The 27167-nt window shown below is 44.7% G+C and overlaps 1 protein-coding gene and 1 long non-coding RNA gene across 2 annotated transcripts; both read left to right on the forward strand.

The window, feature by feature from the left end:
* Nucleotides 1-4107: 4107 nt before the first annotated feature.
* LOC116898410 (CD99 antigen-like protein 2) lies at nucleotides 4108-23781 on the forward strand (the record flags this gene model as incomplete). The annotated part of the gene is given in 11 exon segments (XM_032899697.1): nucleotides 4108-4153; nucleotides 5869-5931; nucleotides 6496-6558; nucleotides 12470-12541; nucleotides 12898-12936; nucleotides 12939-12968; nucleotides 14892-14957; nucleotides 21365-21406; nucleotides 22020-22139; nucleotides 22406-22501; nucleotides 23356-23781. Coding segments are annotated over 11 exon segments (702 nt in total), but the record flags the coding sequence as incomplete, so codon positions are not given.
* A 307-nt stretch (nucleotides 23782-24088) lies between these two features.
* LOC116899154 lies at nucleotides 24089-26902 on the forward strand. Its single transcript, XR_004387691.1, has 2 exons — nucleotides 24089-26087; nucleotides 26190-26902. It is a non-coding gene; the product is annotated as an uncharacterized LOC116899154 (long non-coding RNA).
* Nucleotides 26903-27167: the final 265 nt, after the last annotated feature.

The following is a 27167-nucleotide window of genomic DNA, read 5'->3' on the forward strand; positions in this document are numbered from 1 at the left end:
GAAATGAAAATTCCACAATATGTGTGTTAAGTGAGGGGTCAGCTGAAATGACTCAGACCCATTGCAGGGGCCTAAGTATTTTTTCCTTCCACTAAGTGGTGGTTAATGAGCACACAGTAAGCTAAATGGACTGTGCATGCAGTCTTCTTCTTTTGTAGCCTGGGTTCTGCTATTTTGCACAGGTCTGGTATTCATGTTTTTGCATGTGTCTCATTTGGTAATATCTATGTTACTCACAATGCAGGTCTAGGTGTGACAAACATGTCGAGTGTACAGTGGGGTTGTGTCTCAGCAGCTCTACCACAGGTGTCTTGCCTCAGGCCTCTTGGGCATTCTTTGTACAAAAATGTTAGAACTCATCTACCCAGTGATCCCACAGGGATGTGGGGTGATAGCCAGGACATAATGATTCTCTGGTTGGGGGGGAGGGGAAAAGGGACATGATGCTTTAAGTGTGTTTTAAAAATTATCACTTTTACTTTTGAAATTATAACATAATCCCAACATTTCTCCATTCCCTCCACTTCTCCTCCCTTCCATGTGGGCTGGAGAGATGGCTCAGTATTAGGAAGTGTATTTTACTCTTCCAGAAGAACTGAGTTTGGTGCCTAATACCCTTGGCAGATGGCTCACAACTGCCTGGAGTTCTAGCTCACAGGCTCTGATGCCTCTAGTTGCCTTGGGCATTCACACATACACAGGATGAAAATAAAATAAAATAAAATGTTAAAATGACTCCCATCTACTCTTGCTTGCTCTCTTTCAAGTCCACAACCTCCTTTTTCATTAATTGTTGTTACATGCAACTATGTATAGATTTTCCTACATACATAAATATAACCTATTCAACCTGTCTGATGTTGCTTGTATGTTTATGTTTTCAGTACTGACTACTTGGTATTGGGTAAAAATTGACCTGCTCTTCCCCGGGGAAGACGATCAAAGTCTCAGCATTTCTTAGTTGCATGTAGTTCTTTGTGTAGAGTTGAGGCTTCACGGGCTTTCATCCACTTTGGCGTGTCTATTAGCTTGGTAAATCAATTAATTTATTGAGGCTTAGTTACTGAGAAGAAACTGTGTGACTGAAAGGCAGCTGCATCACCAAAAGCTCACCACAGAGGCTGGGGAGAGGGTTCAGTCCGTAAAGTGATTGCTGCATAAGCACAGGAGTCTGAGCTCAATACCGAACACCCACGTGACAAGCCAATGCTAGTGGCACACACTTGTGCTCTCATTGTTGGTGAAAGGCGGAGAGCAGATCCTTGGCACTGAGTAGCAAGCTGACTTGACTTAATTGCTATGTTCTGTGTATGTATAAAAGATTCTGTCTCAAAAAAAGAAGGGCCTTCAAATACCCACAAAGGTGTGTGTGAACCCAAACCTAGAAACATACACACACACACCTGCACATACATCTACAAAGTTTGGTTTTGAAGTTCCACCCCAGCATGGGTGATGGCTCGCCAAAGCTGTAGCCATAGAGCGCTCTGAACAATTTACAGGTAGCCCAAGGAACCAGAGGCATTTTGTTAAGTTTTATATGCCCTACGAGTTTATCTTCTCACTCTAGGAAGGGATTAGCAGTGACTGACTTTATGGAGGACCATACTTTGAGCTGTTGGAAGGGACAAAAGTCCTTAAAGAAAATGGTGTGCAGTAAAGAGTCACAGGGTAGGTTGTAGCTAGACTGGAACTAAAATCCTTGCCCTGCCTTGGCTAGAGCTGCTTCACTCCTGTCCGTTTCTATCTTCAAGAGGCCTCCTTCATGATATACCTTCCTCCTCTTCTTTGAGGTAGGGTTTCAGCGTGTAGCCCTGGCTGGCCTGACTTGACACGTACACCAAGCTATACTTGAAATCGCTGTGCATACCAGGCTCGCCTTGCACCTGTAGTAGAACGTCTGCTGACTCCCAGTTCCTGGGAGTAGAGAGGCTCTCGAGAGGACCTGGATTCAGTTCTCAGCATCCACACGATAACTCGCAGATGCCTCTAAGTCCAGTTTTAGGGAATCCAATGCCCTCTTCTGATCTCCAAGGATTCTTGCACACTCGTTGATTTTATGTGTATGTGTGTGTCATATTAATAACATATATTAAATAAACAAAAAATATATTTATATATATTTCTTGCCTACATAGGTGCAGAGTATCACTCTTTGCCTTTGCTGAGGAAAGGTTTCCTCTTTCAAATTAGCTGCCCCTAAGCCATCATCCAGCTCACACACAAGTCTTGAGTCTCCTTATGAGCAGCAGTAATTAGATGGACCAGAACATGAGAAGGGGAGAGGAGCAATAAAACAGGCGAGGTAATTTCGCATTATTTCCAGACTGGTATCTCAGGGAAAACTGCTTAATGGGCTGCTTGTTCTGTAAGTTGGGTTAGCATTCAAGTGTGTGTTTCTGGGGTAGTGCTTTGGGCCCAGGGCTAGAGAGAGAACTGTCCATCTCTACTGGTTTATGGTACTGTTAGTGTCGGTCAAGAGGATAAGATCTCCGGTCTGAGTGGAGACTGGTTCGATCCCTTTGGTAAGGGATCACCATAGAAAGGTTGGCTCACCAGCTAAAACCTTACTGAAAAGATAGAATGGTTTTTAAAATGAGACACTGTACTTTTCTTTTCCATGATCCCCACCACCATTGTTCAGAAGCTTACCGACCAGTCATGTAAAAGGTCCTAAGTCTACCCTATGACCAAGTCAGAAAAGCATACATATTTTTCACATTTTCTATCTCTTTTCTAAGTGTTCTTTCCTTAGTACTGGGGTCTTTATCCCCAGCATTTTGGGCCTCCCTACTCTTTCCTTAAAACCTGTAACCCCACATGTGGCTGCTTGCTGGCCATGAGCCTAACCTCCATGGCAGCTTAAACAGCACGGCTTGGCCCTTCTCCTGTCTCGTCCTCTGGGAGCTGCTAGGGCTTTGCAGCTTGCCAGTCCTGGGGTTCTTCTTCTGAACTCTAATAAATCGTCCTTGTGGTTCTTCGTGAGTCTGTTTTTAAGTCCTGTTGTCAGTGTGACTCGGAATCCCAGAGGGGACCTTGATCTCCCCTGTGTCACTGTGGGAGGAAGATTATAAGAGTTGGACTTGATAATACTGAATCCCATGTTCAGGATTTGGAAGTAATATGTAAAGGACTCTGAAAAGAAGCAAGACTTGGCTACTAGGCTGTAAGCTTTTGACTCAGAAACTTTTTCGGTGCATTTGTAAGCTTGGCACTAGCAGTAATCGCCAGGTTGTGGAGAGGGTCCACATGACCCTGTAGCTTTGGGCAGGTTGAGTATGGTACACTGGGTGGTTCCATTTAAGTGGGGCTGACAGTGCTGTTTGGAGGGGTATATGGGAAGATTTGGAGGGAGGGAAGGGAGAAGTGTTGTAGTTATAATCTCAAAAATAAAGGGCCTTTTGCACACCAAGTAAGTGTGCTATCATCAAGCCATTTCCCTAGTCTAATAACGTTTCCTGTATTCATTTACCTAGATAAAGCTTGAGTTTTTTTCCCCATACCTTGGCTACTGTGAATAGTTGTGCACTGAGCGTGAGCGTGCAGATGCCTCTGATTTACCAACCTCAGTTCCCAAGCTTCATATAACTGGATTATAGGATAATTCTATGCTTACTTTTCAGGAGTGTCCATACCATTTTCCATGGGCTAGGATTAAAGCTAGCTTCATTGCACTTGCAATTTTTGTTTCCTCAAAGATTAGACTTGTCGTGCATTATCTTTTAATTCATCGGTTGACCATAAACATCATTTCTTTGTGGAAAATGTCACATAATTGCATGGGTCATTCTTTAGCTGTGGTGAAGCATTTTGGTTGGACGCACGTTAGTCTCCTTGTTTTGTGGTTCTGGGAATTGAACCCAGGGCTTTCCACTTGTGGAGTGAGCCCTTGGCCTGTAAGCTCCGCCTCACTGCTGCAGTTTGCTCTTTTGCCTATGCTTTGGGAATGCTCTTCAGGAAACCATAAGCCAGACCAATGCCCGCTACTTCTTTTAGTAGCTCTTCAGGATTGGGTATCACATTTAATAAATTGCAAATTAATTATGATTCAGTTACTGTATTGGAATAAAGGTCTAATTTTATTCTTTTGTGTTTTCCCACCAGTGATTCCTGAAGACACTATCCTTAACCCTTTGTGCATTTTCAACTCTCCGTAAGTTCGAGTTTATTTCTGGGTTGTGTATTTTACACTACTATTATTTTGCTTTTATTTTTGGCAGCTTTGTAGCATATAGGTCAAGTACCGCTTATACGGATTTTAGATCATTTTATATTTCTGACTTTATATTATCACCAACTTGTAGTTCGTGCCTGTCACTGACCAATGTTGGCCCTGTCACTTTCCACACTGGCCACACAGGGCTTTCACTTATTCTAAACTGAGTCCTAGGATTTGTGATGTGTGATTTTATTTGTTCTGTTCCTCGAGTGCTTGTTTAAAATCTAGACTCAGACTTGAAAGCTAGCTTAGTCATTAAGATTTTGGTTCCCAGCATCCATGGTGGGCTGCTAGCTCTACCTCCCAGGGAACTGACATTCACTTCTGGTTTCCAAGAGCACCTGGACCTATGTCCACAAATACACACATATGTGTAATTTTTAAAAATTAAAAATAAATAAAAATTAAAATCTAGACTCTCCATTTGAGACAAAGTGTGTGATATTCAGCTTTCTGAATTAATCCTTGTATACAACTGCTTCTTCTGTGGGGTTCCAGAAATGACCCAGCAGTAAAGATCACTGACTGCTTTTCCACAGGACGTGGTTTGTTTGTTTGATCCCTAACATCCACATGACAGACCACAGTCATCTGTACTCCAGTTGTAGAGGACTTGACACCCTCTTCTGGCCTCTAAAGGCACTGCATGCATGCCTTGCAGAAACATACATGGCGCCCCAAAGCATACACACACACACACACACACACATAAGAAATTTCAATCGTTTCCTTTAGATTACCCACTTTGTTGTTTTTTAAAAATGTTTTGCTCTGCTTGGCTTTCCCTTTGTTCTGCTTTCTATGTTTCTGAGGTGTAACATGAGGGCTGATGTATTGCAGGCTTCTGGTCAGGACTGCTTTCCGTTTGAATGTATTGTGATCCCATTTGCCCTTGTGTCCGGATCCTGTCTGGTTTCCGTCTAGTTGGTTTTCCTTGACTTATGGATTGTCGAGAAGAGTGTTGTTTAATTTCTACATATTTGTGAGCTGTCTCTCTCATCATTCAGTTTTATTTTCATGCTGTTGTAGTCAGAAAAGAGACTTGATATGATCCCACTCTTCCATAATCACCGCTGGAATGTGCTTTGTGTATTAGCACATGATCTGTGATGTTCCCTATGTGTGCATTTGCAAAGAATACTTGTAAAACCCACTGTTTCTCTTAGGTCATCCATTTGATGATGGAAGTTTCCTATTACTGTGTTACATTCTATGTTCATATCTATTAATGATTGCCATATATGTTTGGGTGCCTGACAATGGAGACGTGTGCGCGCACACACACACACACACACACACACACACACATATCTCAAATGAATTTGACTTGTTGCTAAAGTAGCCCTTTTGCATTATGTAATGATCTGTTTCTTTCTATCACAATGGAGTGTTTGACTTCTGCTCTATTTTTTCCTTTGTATTTTTGTTTTCTGTTTGCATTCACATCCCCTTATTTTTTTAAATGACAAATACCATGTCAAGAGTCTATTTTAGCATCAGCCTCAGTGGTGAACACCTGCCTAGTACGTTCTAGGTCCTAGGTTCAGTTATCAGAACCACAAATTATAATGGTAAGGACAAAGAAAATATTACAATCTTTCCTTCATTTTAAAAACTACCTAAACTTAAAATTGTCTTCTTCTTTGCAGGATATGGAGACTTCGATGATTTTAATCTGGAGGATGTGCTGAAAGAAACTTCCTCAGTAAAGCGTGACTCAAACAAACAAGTCCACCAAGCAGACACTGTGGTTGGCCGTGCACCACAGTCACAATCTTGCCTTCAGAAAAGTACACGCATATGAGACTAGCTGTACCTCCACCTACCTGTTTGTTCTGTTGTGCAAGGCTTGTGTCGTTTTGTCATACGTGTGTCATCTTCCTTTTTCATTCAGTCTATGTCGAGTCCATGAGAGAACATGCATCTGCCTTAGCCTTTTTTCTGCTGTACAAAAAGAGAACTCCGACCCGTTTCATACCCCTCACTGTTTTGTTTTGAGACAGGGTCTCTTGATTTAGCCCGAGTTGTCCTGAAATTCTCTGTGCCAACAAGGCCGGCTTTGACTTGGATCCAGTGCTAGAGCAACAGTGACTCTTGGCCACTGATGTGCATTTCTAGCTTCAGAACCCATGACTTTTTATGATTCTTCAGTGTGATCCCCACAATGGCCTCGGGGACCGATACCGAGACCATTCTCACGATGTGACTTCTATAAACCATAAAGCAGCCAATGTGTTTTACAATCTGCTTCCTTTCGTCCTCCCTTCTCCCTTCAGAGAGCCACTTTAGCACCACGACTAGGAGGACAGGAACAACCAGAGCCCCATCAAATCCAGCAGGTAACGAGGTGTGGGAAGTGAGGAAGGCCAGACTCACCTGAGAAGGGACACCAGGAGGGACTCGTTGGGACTCCATCTGGGACAGGGTCAGAAGGAGCCGTGTAGAAGTTTTAGCTGCACGTATGAAAAGTCAGCAAAGGCACCCATGTGAATGTTAGATTTAATTCAACAGAATCCCATCTGGTTGGTCACTGTGCCTTACGTGAAAGCCATGCGTTTCCACTTCCCTATTGCTTTGGGTGACGATGGCTGCCAGAATCCAGGTACAGGAGGCAGAAGGGGTGAGCTGGACTTGACTTAAGCCCCAGCCTATCCCCATAGCTCCCAGGTTAAACATGAGCCATTCATAGTCGAGCAGAGTAGGGCAACCTGAGGCCTAAGGAGAAGTCTTCAATGAAGATATTCAGACGTTTTCTTGAAATTCTCTAAGTTTTTGAAGATCTCGGGAGAGTTTGTGTATGTGAGTCACATCTATAAATACTTTTCATCTGAGAACTTAGAACTAAAAACTGATATTAATCTGAGGAAAATAAAAAGCCATATGCATTGACATATGTGGTGGGTTTTTATGAGAAATAACTGTGCTTATAAGGTGAGAACATAATTTAGAGTAATGAATGACATTATTTTATAGTTTTCTGTAATGTCTGGCTTCAATAGAATGCATCTGGATTCTGTGTGTGTGTGTGTGTGTCTGTGTGCGACTGTGTGTGTGTGTGCGTGCATGTCTGTGTGTGTGTGCATGTCTGTGTGTGTGTCTGTGTGTGTATGTGTGTGTCTGTGTGTGTGTCTGTGTGTGTGTGTATGTGTGTGCATGTCTGTGTGTGTATGTGTGTGTGTGTTTGTGTGTGTGTGTTTGTGTGTATGTGTATGTGTGTATGTGTGTGTCTGTGTGTGTGTCTGTGTGTGTATGTTTGTGTGTGTGGTGTGTGTGTGTGTGTTACTGTGAGACAGACTTGGAATCACTATGTAGACCACACTTTACTAGACAGACCAGACTGGCCTCAAATTCACAGAGATCTATCTACCTGCCTCTACCTCCCCACCCCCCAACCCCTGTGCTGGGATTACAGATGTGTGTTACCACTCCACCTGGATTTTTAATATCTGCAACTGGACTGAGCAGTTATAAATTCCTGAGGTTCAGTACAACATGCGGAGAAAATCCAGGCTCATGCAGAATTGTAGGAGAAAAGGGGAAAGAACTTCTTTAGTATTTTCTTATTTATTTATTTACTCCCTTTTTGTCCCAATTGCTGCCAGTTTCCCTGCTCCCTTACACAGTCTCTCCCTCTATCTCTCCCCTTCTCCTCAAAGAGGGTGGAGCCCCCAGGGTATCCACCCCCACTCAACACCCCCCACACCTAGCTGGCACATCTAGCCTCTGTGGGGCTGCATTCATCCTCTTCCACTGAGGCTAGTAAGGTAGCCCAGCCAGGGAAACAGGATTCACAGGCAGGCAACAGCTTTAGGGACAGCCCCTGCTCCAGTTGTTTGGGGACCCACATGACCAAGCTGCATATCTGCTACATATGTGTGGGGACCTAGGGCCAGATGTGCATGCTTCCTGGTTGGCAGTTCAGACCCTGAGAGCTCCAAGGGTCCAGGTTAGTTGACTCTGTTCATGGTCCTTTGGAGTCCGTGTCCTCTCCTGGTCCTTCAGTCCTTCCTCCAGCTCTTCCATTGGACTCTCCTATTCTTTGAATGAATCATTCACAGTTTGCTAGCGCTGTGCACTGGTCACTTGGAAACACTGATACCCCAACCAATGCACAATGTAATATATTACAGAATCACACCGATTCCTGTTGCCCCCATCTCATTGAACAAAGCGTTCAGTAAGTCATACAGGGTGGCACCACCTGTAATCCCAGCACTGTGGAGGCAGAGGCGGGGAGAATACCCAAAGTTTGAGGATAATTCTGTTCTGTATTGCAAGTTCCAGGGTACTCAGGGTTACAACAGCAAGATCTCTTGTCCAAAAACAAATAAACAAATAAATGATGAGTAAAACAATGATTTAAAAAACCATCTAGATATTGAAAGCTGCTCATATCTCAGCCATCAGCAAGTTTTTGGGAAACTCTGTCTTTTAAATTCCAAGTTTCGTTACTGGCAGCAGATATGATCAGGGAGGCTACAGGGATAGTTCAGTGGCGCAAAGCACTAGTGCCTGTGTGGCAGCATTCCTCTTGGAGGCTCTGCGGGGGAGTGATTTCTCTCCTTTTGCCATCTACATTCTTTGGCTTATGACCACTTCTTTCATCTTCAAAACCGTGGATATGCCAGTGTTTCCTTTTTCAGTTTGTCTATTTTTCCGTATCTGTAGCCCAGGCTGATTTGAAACTTGTTATATAATTCAGGCTGCCCTCCAAGTCCTCCTCCTCCTGAGTCTGCCTGTCAGATTCTGAGATCATAAGTGGGCACCACCACACTTGGTTCTTGTGGATCTTCTGTGCATACAGTCCTGTCACCTACAGACCGTTTTCAATATCCTTTCCTCATTCTTGCTAGGACTGCTGGTACTGCATTGAATAGAATTGGTAGATTGGACACGGTTGTCTTGTTCCTCAGGTTAGAAGGAAATCTTTCAGTGTTTCCCCCCTTGACTATGTACCCTGGTCCCTCATCCTGTGTGGTCCTCATTCCGTTGGGTGACATTGCTTTCATCTTAGTTACTTTTCTAGTTGCTGTAAGAAAATGCCAGGGTGGAAGCCGCTTAAGGGAGAGTTATTTTTGCCCAGTTTGAGCGATGATGGCATACACTCAGCTCACTCCATCACCTGTGTACAGGCTAGGATCTCAGACCGAAGAACCATGTCATCTGCTGTAGGTTCTTCTTTTCAACACAGTTTACCGAGTCAAGATGATCTCCTACCATATTGTTGGAGGCCTCTCTCTCAGGAGGTTCTAGAACTCATTGAGTTGACAATTCCCGCTAACCACTCTAGCTTCTATGGCTGATATGTAGAATTGTCATAAAAAAGATGTTAAATTTTGTCAATTTCTCTTTCTATACCTACTGACATGATCACATGATTTTTATGCTTCATACTTTTAATGTTTAATGATTTAATTTATGTTGAGCAATCCTGTGTCCCGGGCATGAATCCAGTTTTGATTATAGGGTGCAATCTTTTAAATGTGCTGTTCATTCTCTTTGCTAATGTAATGTTTCCTTGATTTTTGCCTCTATTCATATAGTTTTGCTTGTTTTTGGCATTCTCGCCTGGCTTCCCGTGAGGGTCATGCTGCTCTGATGAAGCGAATTTGGAATTATTTCCTCCTCTTCAGATCTGCAAAGATTTGAGAAGGATTAGCTTTAACTTTTCTTTGAATTCATTTTTATAGCCTTCTCTTACCTGGATATTTCTTTGTTGGGAGGTTGTTAATTATTCTAATTATCATTCATCCATTTATATTTTGATTTTTCATAATCACCTTAATAGTTTGTGTGCTTCTAGAACTCTATCCATTTCCTCTAGCGTGTCTGATTTGTTGGAATATATTGTCCATTGTAGTTTCCTTTGTACCTATTTAGTATTAGTTGCAATGCCTCCTCTCCCATTCATAATTTTGAGTCATTAGAACAAGTTTTGAATCTTGTTTTCTTTTCTCAAAAAGCCAACTCCAGATTTCCTTTCTTTCCTCTCCTTCCTCTTGTTTTTCCCCGCTTGTTCTGAGGAAAAACCTAGGACCTCTATGTAAATGCATGCTTGCTTCTGAGCTACCCCACCAGCCCACAAGAACCTTAGCTCCATTAAAGCTTCCTGATGGATTTCTTGTCTAGAATTTTTGTCCTCCCTCCTTTCTATACATCCTATTCCTGTGCCACTTCTTCCTCTTCCTCCCTCTTTTGAGACTGAATCTTACTATCTTGGCAAGCAGTCCTGGCTGGATCTCAAATGCTAGGTCCTCCTACCTCAGCTTCCTAGATGCTGGCCGTGCACCAGGTGGTCTGCTCTTTCCAACTTCGTAACTTTTCCTCTTATGGGCCGTGTTTCTGTAGTTGAATATGTGAACTCTTTACTAAGCATTCAATTCTGAAACACTTCCTTCTGAAAATTTAATGGTTTACTATTTAAGCAAAGAGAACCTATCCATTTGCAGTTAGTTTTATATAAAATGAAACCCATTGCTTTTTGTTTTGGAAGTTTAATTATTCCAGCACCTTTTGCTGAAAAGATTTCTTCCTCCCTTGAGTTGCTTTGCATATGTATAAAAAAATCACTTGAGCAGATCTGAGGTCTTTTGAGCTCTTCATTCTGTTCTGTTGCCTGTATCTATCTGTCTGCCACATCTTTGATAAATGTTAACTATGAAATATTAGGTAGAGTGATTCATCCCACTTTATTCTTTTTAAGGTTTAAAAAAGACAATCTCAGGTTGTGCCTTCCCCAAAAAGTTTAGATCAAATTTGACTATTTCTGGAAAGAAACAATCAGTGGGACTTCTATAGGCTTTCATTTAACATAGAGAGTGTGGGAGCTGATGTTGCCAATCTGGTGTGTTTTCTGGTGTGTGTCTTTATTTGGATCCTCTTGGTTTTATACCTTTAGGTTTACTTTACGTTTATAGTAATTTCCCTCACCTCTGCTTTAAATACTTTGCTTTCTGAGACACTGCTGAAATGAGTTCAATAGCATCGATATGTAATAGTGATGACAAGGCAGCGTCCAATCCATCACTTACAAAATGCCATAGTAGTTCTCCTTTACTCTTAACCTGGGCCCCATGTGACCCCACTGCTCACTTTGGAGTGACACGCAGGAAGCACAGAGACAGAGACAGGAAGTGGACTAGTAAAACTCACATGTCACCTTCCAGTGACGTATTCCCAACAATTGGCCTGTAGGGTCATTTCACGTTTGACTACAACACCCATTTGTTTGTTGTTCTGTGACGGTGCAAGTGAGTTGTTTGGAAATCCTTGTTGTTTTTTCTTTTCATTTCTTTCTCTTTTTGTTTTTGTTGTTGTTTCTTTAATGCAGGCTTTCTCTTGGCTGTCCTGGAACTCACTCTGTGGACCAGGCTGTTCTGAAGTTCAGAGATCCTCTTGCTCTGTTCCTCGGAGTGCTGTGATTAAAAGTGTGCATCGCCATAGATCACATGAAACTCAAGAAGGATGGCCAAAGTGCGGATGCTCCACTCCTTCTTTAAAAGGGGAACAAAAATACCCTTAGGAGGGGGTAGGGAGGCAAAGTTTAGAGCAGAGTCTGAAGGAACAGCCATTCAGAGCCTGCCCCACATGTGGCCCATACATATACAGCCACCAAACTAGATAAGATGGATGAAGCAAAGAAGTGCAGGCTGACAGGAACCATATATATATTTTTTCCAAAATGTTTTCTGCTGAGTGTTTAGACACTAGCTTTTTAGATCTTTGATCCGCTTTTAGTTGATTTTAATGTACGGTATAGCATGATGGTCAAATTTGCTTCTTTAACCACTTTCAGTTTGTAAAGCAGTTCTCTGTACATCACATAAATGCTAGTTTATAAAACAATTCTCTGCACATTACAGACAACACCAGCTCATTCATCTCTGGGCATCGTAATCTGCTGTTCAGTTCTTGCACTAACAGTGGAAGAAACCATAGCTCAAAGGTCTCAGGGATCGTCTAGAATTCCCTACTCCATGTGTGCAGCAGATCTGGGCTCATGTTCTAGCTCTGGTCAAGTGGTGAGATGTGGGTCTCTCGGTCCCCAACCTATGAAGAATGGTTAGAATCCCCCTCACTTAAACCTGTTCTGTCTCTTTGCCATCTTTCTCCGGGTAGTCATGAGGTTGTATAGGAGCTTTAATAAGTACTAACGATGGTCTATTCACGGTGTGACTTCCTTAAACTATGATGTAGGTATACATTTTATTATTATTTCTTTTTTATTGCTGTTTTCCCTCCCACTTTCAGAGAGATGGGACCACATCACCACTACTACAACGAGAAGGCCAGGAACAACTAGAGCACCGTCAAATCCTATGGGTAAGACAAGCTCTCAGAGGAAAAAAGGAAGGAAGGATTTTCCACATCAGCTACCTGTTTCAGTGGGTATCCTGGTTTGCATTTCTATGGTGATAATTAAACACCATGATCAAAACCAACATGGAAAAGAAAGGGTTTATTTTATTTGGCTTATGACCACCAGCGTAGGGATGGTACCTTCCACGGTGTGCCATGTCCTTCCCCACTGATCGATCACTGAGAAAATGACTAACAGCCTGAGCTTATGGAGGCCTTTTCTCAAACACGGTTCCCTCCTTGTAGATGGCTCTAGCTCATGCTGACATAAAAACTACCCAGTACAGCAGTGATTATCTCTTTTGTTCTGTGGTCCCCAGAACTTGATGGGTTTGACTTGGAAGATGCCTTGGATGATCGGAAAAAAAGCCAAGTACAGGAGAAGGAGGAGGTAAGTTCTAGATGCTCGACATCACAGGCCAGTGCTATAGTTCCTGGTATGGTTTGTCTTATACCTGCAATGGCGTTCTGAGATGCCCAGAGTACTGTAGATCTGGGCCAGATCTGGGCCACATCGAGCTGTAGGAGAACCCCACAACAGTAGTACTGATATATTTTGGTCTTGGGATTCTCCAAATTATTGGGAATCTCAATAACTATTGTCTGTGTGTGTCATATCTATCTCTGTTTATCATCTATATATTTATTTTTTTAAAATCAGTATTGTTCATATAAAATGATAATACTAAACCAATACATATTAACATAAATAGCACATTGTATGAGTCTGTGTGTCGAGAGAAAAACAATTTTTGTCAGAGAGTGGCATTATTTTATACTTCTTAGAAATATCTAGAATGTCAATCTTGCTAGGAGATACCTGGATTCTCATATTGAGATATGCAGCTTGAAAGCTGTCCTCTGACCTACACACACACACACACACACACACACACACACACACACACACACACACACACACACACACTTAAATACAATTAAATTCAAAAGGGTGTAAAACAGACATATAAATGAATAATACATTTTAAAAAGTGTTTAGTACCTTTCCTCACTTAGTTCTCCTTTCATTACTTTTCTGGTTGCCCTGACCAAGTACCTAGCAAGCGAAGAGAAGAGGAAGGATTCTTTCAGCTTATCATTTTAGAAGCGATGAGGCCCCGATATGACTCTGCTGCTTGCGTTGTATCCACACACAGGAAGTGGAGAGACGGAGACAGGAAGTGGGCTAGTAAAACCCAGATGTCACCTTTCAGTGATGTATTTCCAAAAGCAGGCCTCAAGAGTCCCAGCACATGAGCCTATAGGGACATTTCACCTTTGAACTACAACACCCGTTCGATGGACTTGTGCCCATTTGTAGTTTTTTAGCATTGCAGGTTAGTCTTTTGGAAAACCTTGTTCTCTTATGGTTTATAAAACTTCAGTGTAATGCTGTGTGCTATAATAAAAAATCTAACTTGCTGCTAACACCACCCATACCACTGGAAAAGACTAACGGTAGCTTATAAAGGCTTCGCCTGAAATCTTGTCGACAGGCACCATCAGTGGCTGTCCTGGACTGATGGATTCATTTCATTCAGTTTTAAGAAATGCTTCCCAAATCATCCAATTGGTACGACGTTCATTCTGCCTGGCAAAAGTGGTCTCATGACACAAAGCAGACAAAGCCAAGTAAGAGAAGGAACAGTGACTACAGAGGCTTAGCAAATCACCCCCCTGTCCTCTGGAATACAGCGGGACGGCTTTAAGCACACTTTGCACACAGAGCATAGGACATTTAGGAAGATGTGTACTAAATCACTGAACTATGGTTAGTAATGATTCTGCTTCTCGTATTAGTCATCTGTGATTGTGTCGCAGATCATGAGAAAGTTGAGACTTATTTTTGCAGAAAGGCATTAATCTCCTTGGTTCAGTTAAGAAGCAGAATCTTCTATAGAGTCAGAGCCTCAGAGAGCTGCCATCGAGGCAGGGGGATGGCGTCTCATCTGAACTTAATTATAGGACTGTATTTCTTATCTCTGTGGTCACACAAACACTCAAGATGATTGGCCGTTCTACAGAACATATACATCGGCAGTGAGCTGAGGGGCCGGTTGAAATTTTGCCTACCCCCTTTCTTCCTTGTTCATTTCCCTCAACCTCCTTCCCTTTCTCCTCCTTCTCCCCCTCCCCATCGATCCTTAGTATGAGCACAAGGTGTGGTTCTGAGACCTTACATCTGCTGTGCCACTGAACCACACTCTCAGTTCCATGAAGAACACTCACGTGTCATGGACAACTTTGACTAATCCAAATGTTTGCTGCTGAGATTTTTTTCTTTTGGCCACTGAAATGTGTGGTTTTTCTGTAGGTTGGTCAGACAAGGATCTCGAAGATATCTTGGGAGGCGGGGGATACAAACCTGACAAGAATAAAGGTAGGAATGTTGCTTTGTCTGGCAACACATGGATTCTCCTTAAAATGCTAACCATCCGGCCGCCAGGTAAACATGTCACTCTCAGCCTCTGGCAAATCAGGCTTCGACATGTGCACCTGTCATGTGCAGTGGGCTCTCATTCTTGTGGGTGGGGGCTCATTTGTGAGCTATCCTGAGATGCTACCCATTTGCTCTGTTGCTCTTTAAGCCTGAGCTGGTGTCCCCACTACCTAGGTGCACCTCGTAAGCCAGTTTTCCATGCAGTGCGAGGGTTCAAACTTAACATGGCACACATTTTAAAGAAGCCTCTAGCAAATCAGATGTTTACAAAATTCCTTTGGATTCCATTTCCCCTTCCCAGGAAGATTCACACTTCCCTCCTATTGGATCCCAGGAAGTGGAAACTCTCCTTGGGGTGTATCTTGTGAGCGAAGAAACCATTTTCAATTAAAAAGACAAAAACTTGGGGGAGGGGAAGGGGAGGGAATGGGGGCTGATGGACAGGAAGGCGGGAAGGGGAATAACATCTGAAATGTAAGTAAAGAAATATATCTAATAAAAATCAAAAAAAGAAAAATTTAAACAAAAAGCAATTTATAAAAAAAATATCTAATGAAAAATTAAAAAAAAAAAAAAAAGACAAAAAATCCCACATCGTTCCTTGCTGGGTCCGAGCCCCAAGTACTGTTTATCAGCTGATAGAATCCATTCTTACCTTAAAGATCATGGGAACTTTGCTACTTTGCAACAGAATTTCAAGGTAGCCATCCCTGAGGTTTAACTGTGTTTAAATGTGTAGGAAAATTAAACCACAGGATCAGACTGTCTAGAAGTTTCAATCCAGTCTGACACACAAAACAAAACACAAAACAAAAACAACCAACTGAAAAAAAAAAAAAACAAAAGCCCTTAATACTAAAAAAATAATGTAGCACCAGTCAGAGTTTTAAAACAGTTCAGGAAAACTCCTACAGAATCTTCATCCAGCCTCACCCAAGGAGCCTCCATTGTAGAACCATAGAGTTGGTTGTTCTAAATCAGAAGTGGTTATCTGTGCAATAAAGTCACCTACTGACATTTTGGAAATTATGTTAGATCTCATTTTTGTGTGTGTGTGTGTGTGTGTGTGTGTGTGTGTGTGTGTGTGTGTTTGTGTGTGTCTGTGTGTGTGTGTGTATGTGTGTGTCTGTGTGTCTGTGTGTGTGTGTGTGTGTGTGTGTGTGTGTGTGTGTGTGTGTGTGTGTGTGTGTCTGTGTGTCTGTATGTGTGTCTGTGTGTGTGTGTGTGTGTGTGTGTGTGTGTGTGTGTGTGTGTGAAATTTTATCACATGTGTAGATTTCAATAGCCCTTAACACAACCAGGGAGAGATTATCATAAAATCTCTTCTGCATGCTGCCCCTTGAACAGTTATGTCCTTCCCAAGCCTCATGTTTGCAGTTTCCACAGCTGTTTGTGACTGAAACCTTTCTTCACACATCTGTCAGATGGGATCTTAAGCTTGGATGGGGTGAGATGTCTGAGTCTTGTGTGGTGAAGTACGTTCCTGTTGGAACCCATAGGTGTCATATGCCACAGTTGTGACCTTTCATAATCACTTTTGACAAGATGTTGGAATGTTGTGGTGTTTGAAACCCTTTGTTTATTATTCCATGTTATGATGGAGAAATTGTAGCAGGGTCGGAAGAATTCAAGCTTTGAGTCCATCAAGACCCCTCTTTCTGAGTCCAGGCTAAAGTTGACCATTTGCATCATTCTTGCAAGTGTTTTGCCTTGCATATGGGAACGGTGTTCTGTTGCTTAAAATGCCCCGCAGTCATGTTTGTCCCCAGAAACACCTTTTCAGATGGTGTCATCTCGAGGAAAAAGCCGTAAAAGCCTCTAAGTTAAACTTCCAGGGGTCAGGAGGACATGGAGCATTTAAAGGGTGACAATTGGTATTTCCAGACGGGGAGAGAAGGGCAGGGGTTACCTCTGTAAGCAAGCGTGCACGGGAACGAAAGCCTGAGTGACAGGCCGGGGGCTTCAATTCATTAAATGTACTTGTTTTAGCAAGGAAGAGGTGTCCGGAAATTCTTTAATTGGGCTCACGTTGGAACTCATCTTGTAAAGAATAATTAATTGTTGGCTACAGTTACTCCCTCCGTCACCCATCACTGTAGGTGTTGGAAAAGATCAAAGGGCGACACGGGAACACGGGTGACATTCACAGACACCGTCCCTTCCACCAAAAACAAGCTCATGATGGGGAGCGAAGGGGAAGCATCACATAATTTCCATACATTATAAACTCAATTAGCAAACTTCCTCGACTCGAGTCTTTACGACGTAGCTTCAGTCGTTCTGGCGTGGATTTGTCAAGTAATATATTATCCGTTGTGTATTTTTTCCGCAAGACAACATTGTTGACACACTGCGAGTGTGTACCTGAGTCCTCCAGCATTTCTTGAAGTGAGTGGCTTGCAAACCCTCCATTCTTCCTCCTCCTTTGACCTTTCAGGACTCACACTGTTGCCATTTTTTGCAAATGGCCTTGTTCTTTTCGTAGTGTGGATGAGAGAAGGTCCAAAGAGGTGTCTTTGGAGTCGTTTCCACAATATTTCTGGCTTTAACGTGGGGAAATACTGTTCTATGGTGAGGAGACACATCGGACACCCACAGTCGCTCCAACAGATCAGGGAGTGCAGCATGAACATAGGGAAGTTGTTGAGCTGCTCTTCATGTATAACATTGGGTGCTTTGATGTAGATAACAGCGCGTTACCTACAGAGTAGTCTCAGTTTTGTGGTAGGAAATGGATGAACATGGCTGTGAGAGATTTTGCAACTGCAGGAATACTATATTCCCTGGTCGTTAGCCCAGATAGTACATTTTGGAGTAATTTTTCTGTTTGCTCTTATTTAGCAATTATAAGTTTTTTTGCAGCAATATTTTTCTCTTTTTATTACTTTTTTTTAGTAATTATAAGTTTTTTACAGCAATATTTTCCCCGTTTTTATTACTTTTTTCTGTTCTTATTACTTTTTTTCTCAGCAGGGTTTTGTTTTACAGCCCCAGCTTGCCTAGATGTCACGAGATTTCTGACTTAGCTCTCTAGGTTCAAGGGTGGCGCCACCTGACGTAGCTTTATTTATTGACTTTAAAAACATCATACCTCTCTTGCTATTTTTTGAGACAATAAAAGCACATTTTAAAAATATTTAAAAGCCCTTGCTGTTTCTTGCTGGAAGCCTGGGACACTCACAACGTCCCCAGAAGTTGTCGACATAATCACATCACCATCCCATGATTCTCTGTGTCCTTGACAACCAGATGTGTCAGGCACTCGCTGGGAGCCACAAGCTAGGTGGCCATCAGAGAGGGGCAGACTCCTGCCTCATGTCCCTGCCTCTCCCAGGAAGTGACTCCACAGGACTCGAGGCTGACGTGTGTGTGTGTGTGTGTGTGTGTGTGTGTGTGTGTGTGTGTGTGTGTGTGTGTGCGCGCATTGTCGTCTTTGTTTCTGAGCTGCTGAAAGTCTGACACTTCTGTTAACAGCAGAGCTTATTCATAATTTCTTACCCATTGTCTTTCCCTATAAGAATAAGAAATAATTAATAATTAATAGTAATATTAATAAAGGAAAGACATTTATTTACCTCCAAGTTCTGGGAGCCAGGTGACCAAGATGGGTGGCTATATCTGGTGAAGGACTCACGTTGCACCCTAACATGGCAGAAAAACAAAAGGGCAAATGGGCACAGACCCATGAGGCAACACAGCCTGCTCTCGTGGCACCAAACGGAAGCATTACGCTTTTTACCACAAGTTTCCGTGAGGACAAGATTTATTCAAACCACTGAGCACAACTTCCTCACTGAAGTAATTCCTCTTATTCTATGGGGTCCATCCAAGTAAAGGTGGTTGCTATAGCGACAAGGTCCCTGTAACCTCAATTGGGCAAGCATCATAGTTTTGTAATCTTTGCAAATTCAATCAGAACAGGGCATTTGTCCTGGTCACGGTTTCATGTCTTTGAATATATGTGTTTTTAGAAAGTCGGTATACATCGTGATCTCATGTTCATGCCCTTGTCCCAGTTTCTCCTCATCGTTCTATAACAATTCATATCACCGAGCCCTTTTCCATATATTACCAAACATTTTACTTTGCTATTTGTCAGTGGATGGACTGCCAGACCGAAGGCTGTCATGAAAGAACTGTGCTGCTGTGAACATCTGTATATGGGCGTATAGAAGATTTCACACAGGCATAGTTTTTAACTGTCTTGAGTACATGTGGGCATTGGCATCCGCTCAGCATCTGCTAGGGTCTCTGTGCTGGGTCCAGACATGGCTCCGTTTCACTTGTGGGTGCCCCTTTAATACCCGAACAATATATTATATATTGTCTCTTTACTAATCTCACTGCACTTGCCCAAAATTCTCCTCCTGAGACTTAACCAGAGAACAAAGTCTCTGCTGGGCTTTTCTGAGACTTCCTTTGTCGCTGCAATGAATCTGAGTCTTCACCTTAGCCTCAGGCAGACTCTTCAGACAGGGGCAAAAAGCAGCCACATTCTTCACCAAAACACCACAAAAACAATCTCCAGGCCACACACTGAGATTATTCTCCCCTGAAGCCTCCTGGGCCAGGTCTATGCGGTTAAAATCACTCACAGCCACAACGTCTTCCTGCCAGGATGGCTCATTGGGCCCCACTCAAACCATTTCGTGGCTTTCCAAATCCAAAGTCCCAAAATTCACGTTCTTCCAAATAAAAGTATGGTCAGGCTTATCAGTAATACCCAGGCCTTGGTACCAACTTCTGACTTACTTAGGGTTTTACTGCTGCGGACAGACAGCGTGACCGAGGCAGCTCTCACAGGGACAACATGTGACTGGGGCTGGCTTACAGGGTCAGAGGTTCAGTCTGTCATCATCATGGCAGGAGCAGGGCAGCGTCCAGGCAGGATGGTGCAGGAGGAGGTGAGAGTTCTCCATCCTCATCTGAAGGCTGCTAGCAGAGCACTGAGAGACTTACAACCCACACCCACAGGGCCACACCCACTTCAGCAGGGCCACACCCTCTCCAGCAGGGCCAAACCCACTCCAGCCAGGGTCACACCCACTCCAGCCAGGGTCACACCTACTCCAGCAAGGCCACAACCACACCCACTCCAGCAGTGCCACACCACTCCAACAGGGCCACACCCACTCCAGCAGGGCCACACCCTCTAATGGTGCCACTCCCTGGGCTGAGTACAAACAAACCATTAAAGTGGTTGGGTTCAGCCAATAAGGAGAGAAAATGAGTGGAGCTCAGAAGCCAAAGGGGGATGAAGGTTGCGACATCTGAGCCATTGCGATGCTAGAGCCACATAGCTCAGTTTAATTCAGGTTCCTATTTGTCATACAGTACAGATGGGTAAGAGAATTAAAGCTGAGTAGCACTCTTGTGTGTGTGCATGTGTGCACATCTGTGTGTGTGTGTGTGCATGTGTGTGTGTCTGTGTGCATGTGTCTGTGTGTATATGTGTCTGTGTGTGCATGTGTGTGTCTGTGTGTGCATCTGTGTGTGCATGTCTGTGTCTGTGCATGTGTGTGTCTGTGTGTGCATGTCTGTGTGGGTGTATGTGTGGATGTGTGTGTTTGTGTCGGTGTGGTTGTATGTGTGCATGTGTGTGTGTGTCTGTGTGTGTGTGTGTGTGTGTGTCTGTGTGTGTGTGTGTGTGTGTGTCTGTGTGTGTGCATGTGTGTGTGTCTGTGTGTCTATGTGTCTGTGCGTGTGTGTGTCTGTGTGTGTGTGCATGTGTGTGAATGTCTGTGTGCATCTGTGTGTGTCTGTGTATGCATGTGTGTGCATGTGTGTTTGCATCTGTGTCTGTGTGTGCATGTGTGTGTCTGTGTGTGTGCATATGTGTGTGTGTCTGTGTGTGTTAGTCCTACACTTTTGCCATGTGGTGATAGTGTATCACCATAATCAGACATTCTGTCACAATGACCTCTGTCCTGTGACCCTTATAAAAGGGGCTGACGTCCTCTGTCCACATTCCCCTGTTTTGCGTCTCTCTGACGTTTAAGAACTTGTTAAGTGTGAAAATGTCAGATGTGGTCTCACGTGTTTGCGTTTGTCTGTGCTACAGCTAGTGTTTGGGATAGATGTGGAGAAGATTTGCGGTGACATTGAACCACCTCTTGCTCATCTCTTGGATGAGAACCCTGGCTCCCACCCTTGTGAGGCAGGGCTGCTCAGTGCAGCTGCCCCCAGTGCAGGGAAGAACTTGACTTGAAGCCAGGGCCTCAAGAACACTGTGTGTGACAAGGGCTCAGCATAAGGAATTCACCATCTCACGGGGTCACGGGCTCCATAGGGATCACAGGGGTCACAGGGGTCACAGCACACACTAAGTGCTCTTGTCCTTCCTCCAGGTGGCGGTGGTGGTTATGGCAGCCAGGATGACCCTGGATCAGGTGGGTATCCTCGGCCCAAAATTTCTGTTTGGATCACAAGGAAAACCATGCTGGTTCCCTCTGGCCTTAGGCTTGTGCTTTCCCGCCCGCCCCTGAGCGTTAATTCCTGTTGCCTTAGCTAAGGCGTGATTAAAAGGAGATAAAACCTGGGTTGCTCTTGATCCTGCAGGCTGCAGGGCGTGGTTCTTTGACCCTTGACCCTGCTGTCCTTTGCACCTGTGGAGAGGTGGGCGGACACCTGGGCCGCAAAGGCCTCTCACCTCGGGGTTCCTAGGCATAAGCACCCAGCACAGAACCATCCCTGGCATCCATTGCACTGCAGTCCCGTCCCTTGTTGGAATCCAGTTCCTTCTCAGGCGCTGCCCACTGCTCAGTCCTGCAGCAAAAGCAGCAGTAGTCAACGCCAGGGCTTTGGGGAGCGGGGTTCGCATCCAAACCACCAGAGAAATTCAGCCATGCAGTGCAGGCGACATGAAGACCCCCCGCCCCAGGTTAGGTGACCCACGTGGTTAGGACGCTCTGAGCGTTCTCTGTGACCTGGGGACGTCGGAGCAGTGGAGTCCCCGAGGCCGCAGCGTCGCATGCTCAGCTCCGCCCGTTCTTCCGTGTGCAGGCGCAGTGACGGACCCTGGCACCATCGCGGGCCTGGTCAGCGCCCTGGCCGCGGCCCTCCTCGGAGCCGTGTCAGGCTACCTCTCCTACCAGCATCGGAAGTTCTGTTTCAGTGTCCAGCGTGAGTACAGCAGTGCTGCCTACGGTCTGCAGAAACCACTAGGCTTCCCTGCCCATCCACCCGCCCTTCCTAAAGCCGCGTCCGTCAGTCGCTCCCTCAGGCTTGCTTCCCTCTCTCTGTCCCCGGACTCGCGTGGTGCCACGGACGGCTCAGAGCCCAATCGTCCGATTCCCCGTCCATGGCCCTGCACAGAGGGCTCAGTGGGCAGCGCTCAGTCCCGACCGCTCCTCCGTTTCACCCGGCCTCCTTTGCTTTGCCCTTTGCAGGCGGCCTCGACGCAGCCTACGTGAAGGGGGAAAACCTGGAAGCTGTGGTGTGCGAGGAGCCCGGGTTGGAAGCCGCGATGTGCGAGGCGCCCCCAGGTGAGGGCTTTTCCATCCCAGTCCGCAGCCCCTGTATACGCAAATGACACGGCCCCTATATAGGCAGATGACTCGGCTCCTATATACGCAGATGATACGGCCCCTATATACGCAAATGACACAGCTCCTATATACATAAAGGACACCGCTCCTATATACACAAATGACTCAGCCCCTGTGTGCGCATCCTGGGCCACCCTACCTCTTTGCTGCCAACCCACATCTGGGCGCACCCATCCCGGACTGGGGTGGGTTTTGCTTCGGACCTGCACTGTGGTCCGTTTGTCCTTAGCTGTGCATCTGAGTCTGGAGCTGGCCTCAAACTCACGCCTGTAGCCAGAAGTGACCTTGAACTCCTGATGCCCTGCTTCCGCCTCCTGAAGGCTAGGCTTACAGCTGTGGCTCCACGTCTGTCTCTAAGCTTCTCTGTGGGAAAACGGCCAAAGAGAGGAAGCCAGATTTTCTGTTAACCACCCGTGGGTTCCCTGAGCACTTCCGGGGCGGAGTGCACGGCGGGGGGTAGGTCCCAGAAGCAGACATCATCCTCACGGAGCCAACACGGAAGGGACTAGTGCCCCTGTGATGGCTTCAGATCCCGCCATCCGCGAGTCTCCGCGGAAGCGCGCCCATTCTGCAGATGGAGAAATCGAGGCACAGCTCTCTGCACAGCTGGCCGTACTAACGCCTCGGTTTCCCTTGGCTCGCCCGGAGCTCTGTCCGGGGTGGGGGCAGGAGAGGGGCCAGTGAGGGGCAGTGGGCAGGCCTGGGATGCGCACGCAGCCTACATCTAAACCTCTGACGGACTTTGGAAGGGCAGAGGCGAAACCCTCCTCACCCGTGTCTTCTCTCCCTAGTGACGGACTCCACACAACACACGCAGCCCACAGAGCCCCTGGCACCAGAGCGGCCCCGGATCTGAGGCCTCACTCAATGGTCAGCGCTTGACACCCTGATGTCCTCGGTTCATCCTTTCCCCGGGTTCCTTCCCCATCCCCAGCTTCTCCCCACAGCTCGTTTTCTGCACCAGCCTTGGGGGTGTGTGAGTTGCGGTTTCTGCGCCTTTCCGTGCGGACCGCGCTGACCACTCTACCGTGCGGCCTCGGGAGAGACTCGGAGCCGAGCCCTGCGATCCCCGTTCAGCCGAGTGCGGTGCGCACATTTGTGGTTTTTGCGCTGACCACTGAGCGCTGTGAGGAGCGCGCCCAGCTGGTACTTGGTGCATTCAGAATCCACTTGAGACAAATCAGACAGCTGCAACACACACGCGCGCACACACACACATGTAACACATGCGCATACACATGTAACACACGCACACACAGGCATACACACAAGCACGCACACATGTAACACACAGACACACATGTAACACACGTGCACACACATGTAACGCATGCACACACATAAGAATACACAAGCACGCACACATGTAACACACGCATGTGCACACACAGGCACACGCACACACACATATAACACACACAGACACACGCACACATATGCACACATATGCTTGTGTGTCTGCTGGTGTGTGTTTCATATGCGTGCTTGTGTGTGTGCGTGTGTGCGCGTGTTACATGTGTATTACATGCGTGTGTGCATGTGTGTGCACCAGGGCCACATCTGAGGCCACTCCTTGGGCTGCACCGTGCATTGTTCTTTGGACCCGTGAGTCCCACAGTGAACTCTGCAGGCCGGAGCTCAGCGCATTTCTACGCCCTGTGGCCCAATGGTTTGCCACGTCAGAAAATCACTTGTGAGAGCGGAGCTGGCCGCTTGGAGGGCGAGGCCCACAGTGGACGACGTGATTGGCTCCGTGTATCCTGCAGGCTGCGCTTCGCCTCCACTGAGCTGCAGCAGGAACGTGACCACTGAGCCATCCTGCCGCTCTGCTGTCTTCCTGCAGCTCAAGAGCCTGGCCATGGATGCCATGGTTGTCGGACATCATCTCAGCTCCTAGGATTAGGTCACGCGTGGTATTTCTGGTCTGTTGACCTGCAGCTAGGGTCATCTCTGGGGAGCGGGGGCATGTATACTGACGCTGAGGCCGGTGTGACCGCAAAGCCCTTGAACCCCACAGTCACGCTGTAAAATAAATGCCCTCGGTGCCTTCTGCACAAAGCCCTTCTGCATAAAACCCATCGCTCAGCCCACCGGGTCTTCACAAGGACAAAATTGTTGAAAGTCCTTTACTTCTGAGCATTTCTTTTTAGCAATGTGTGCTTTACTTATGGTGTCTTCTGCTGAGGCCGATGTGAGTTATTGGGCTTATATTCCTAATCCACCTTTATTTGAGCCTGCTACTTGGGGGGAAACAGATTTGGTGTTATACACCACTCCACACATTGTATCATTTCCTTGAAAAACTTTGACTTATTTGAATAAGCATGATGGAGCTTTGTATAATTTTACTTATGCTGGCTCAAAGATGCCTTTATGTTTAGGACAGAGACCATGTCTCCAAAGGGGCTATCAAAATTGGCTATTACCAGGAAAAAAGGTTACAGGCTCCAGACCTCATTGCAACGATTGACAGCTTGGTCTATAAACCAAAATTGGAGTAACATTATATTTGTTAGTGAGCCACTATATTCTGTTTGTGCTCAATTAACTTACATAGACTTAAAGTATCGCCCATTCATTTGGAAGAATTGCCTTGGCACGTTTGGAAAAATTATTCAAGACAAATGGATACATTGGGGTACTTATGGTCAATCAGAATGGAATGTTACCGCTTGTGATTTGCCTAATGTTACCAGGAGAGTGGAGAGGAGAATGAACACCTTAATGGATCCTTGCTGATGGAATGGGGAGATGGTGGCATTGTTGACAATCGATGGCCTCTGTGGAAGATCCCAGTGCGCTTCAAACTCATTTGTGGAAGACTGGTGCTGCATTAAAAGAAGTTGTGTTTGCTAATGGAAGCTTTTCTGAGTCTGCTCAATCTGCCTCTCAGGATAATTTTACCACATATAAGAAAGAAAAGTTTACTACTTGTACTCCTCTGCCAGATTTGTTTTTAATAGGTAGATTTAATTTTGCTAATGGATTTGCTTGTACTAACTGTCATTAGTATTCATGTATTAATTCATCTATTCAGTTTAATATAAATCAATATTCTATTATGATATTCAGCAAAAAATATATGTATGGATGCCTGTTAATTTGAGACATCATTGGTCTCAAGATCCTCTTAATTATATGATTATTGAATTTTTTAATAATCTGCTGAAGTGAAGTAAAATAATGATTAGAGTCATTGTAGCTACTATTTTAAGCCTTATTTCTGTTGCTACTTTGGCAGCAGTGTCCAGCATCGCATTAAAAATATCTGTTCAGACAAAGCATTTTGTTGAAGACTGGCATAAAGATTCACATGAGTTGTGGATAGAGCAAACTAAAATTGATAGTAGACTTCAACATCAAGTAGATGTTTTAAAATAAACAGGATGGTTGGGTCTAAAGATGTTATCTATTGAAATATATGTGGATTTGAGATATGATTGGAATTCTACTTTTTGTGTTACTGAATATATGTATAATTATGCAGAACAGGATTGGAAGATAATTCAAGCCTATTAAGAAGGTAATAGGGGTTGGGGATTTAGCTCAGTGGTAGAGCGCTTGCCTAGCAAGCGCAAGGCCCTGGGTTCAGTCCCCAGCTCCGAAAAAAAGAAAAAAAAAAAAGGTAATGATAGTGCTACCAAAGTAATTAATGCCTTGGAATATGATGTTTGAACGTCTTTTGGTAAACAGCTAGAAGAAACTACCCCTGCAGAAATAGCTAAATTATTGGCTGATCAGTTGACAGGATTAGCTCCCAAAGCTTGGCTTCAAAGTATTTTCCATAGCTTGGGAGGGGCTAGTTTTGCCATAATATTATGTGCATTATGTATTATGTTGCTTTATTTTTACATAATTAAACCCCTACAAGAGCATTTAGCTATGTTATGGAAAGTGTTACTTTTAAAACAAAAGAAAGAAGAAGGAATTGTTGAGACATAGAGATGCAGCTCCCAGGCAGGGTCAAGTAAGGACTGGTGACAGGAGCAAGTAGGGGCTGGAATGCCGCCCTTGAGAAGAAAATGTTTTTCTCACTTGGCCTTAAACTGTGTTCTGCTGTGTCCTGTTCCTGTGGAAGCAGTTCTCACGCTCTCTTGGTAATGGGGAGTATACTTTGATAATAAGAAGGGGGCGATTTGTTATGTGAATATTTTGAGAAGAAACCTTTGTTTAGTCGTATTCCTTTGTTTACTTTTGCCTCAGTTGTTCCTGATATCGTGGGAATAATGATCTTATGGTATCTTGCCAAAATGGAAATTGTATTAATGCATATTCATATCTACATAAGGATTAATAAAGCTCGCAACTGTGTGCAGTTGCTTCTGTCTTTCTTCTGCACCCCCTGTGTCCTGGTTGTGTGCGACTGTACCCAGGGCCCCCAAGGCACTGATTATATTACTAATTAGACGTTGACACACTCTAATTTCGTTCAGTCAGATGGTGGCCAGCCCAGATGAGAACTGGAGGTCACTGGCACAATGAATTTGGCCCATGATGCATGAGGGATGGCAGAAGAGAAGGGGAGGTCCACAAGTGATTTTACCTTCAAGGGAGTTAAGGGAGATGGGCATTCAGAGGAAGACTGAACCTAAGATAGAGGGGG

This window comes from Rattus rattus, chromosome 4 (assembly GCF_011064425.1).
Source record: "Rattus rattus isolate New Zealand chromosome 4, Rrattus_CSIRO_v1, whole genome shotgun sequence".
In the NCBI taxonomy this organism is placed as follows: Eukaryota; Metazoa; Chordata; class Mammalia; order Rodentia; family Muridae; genus Rattus; species Rattus rattus.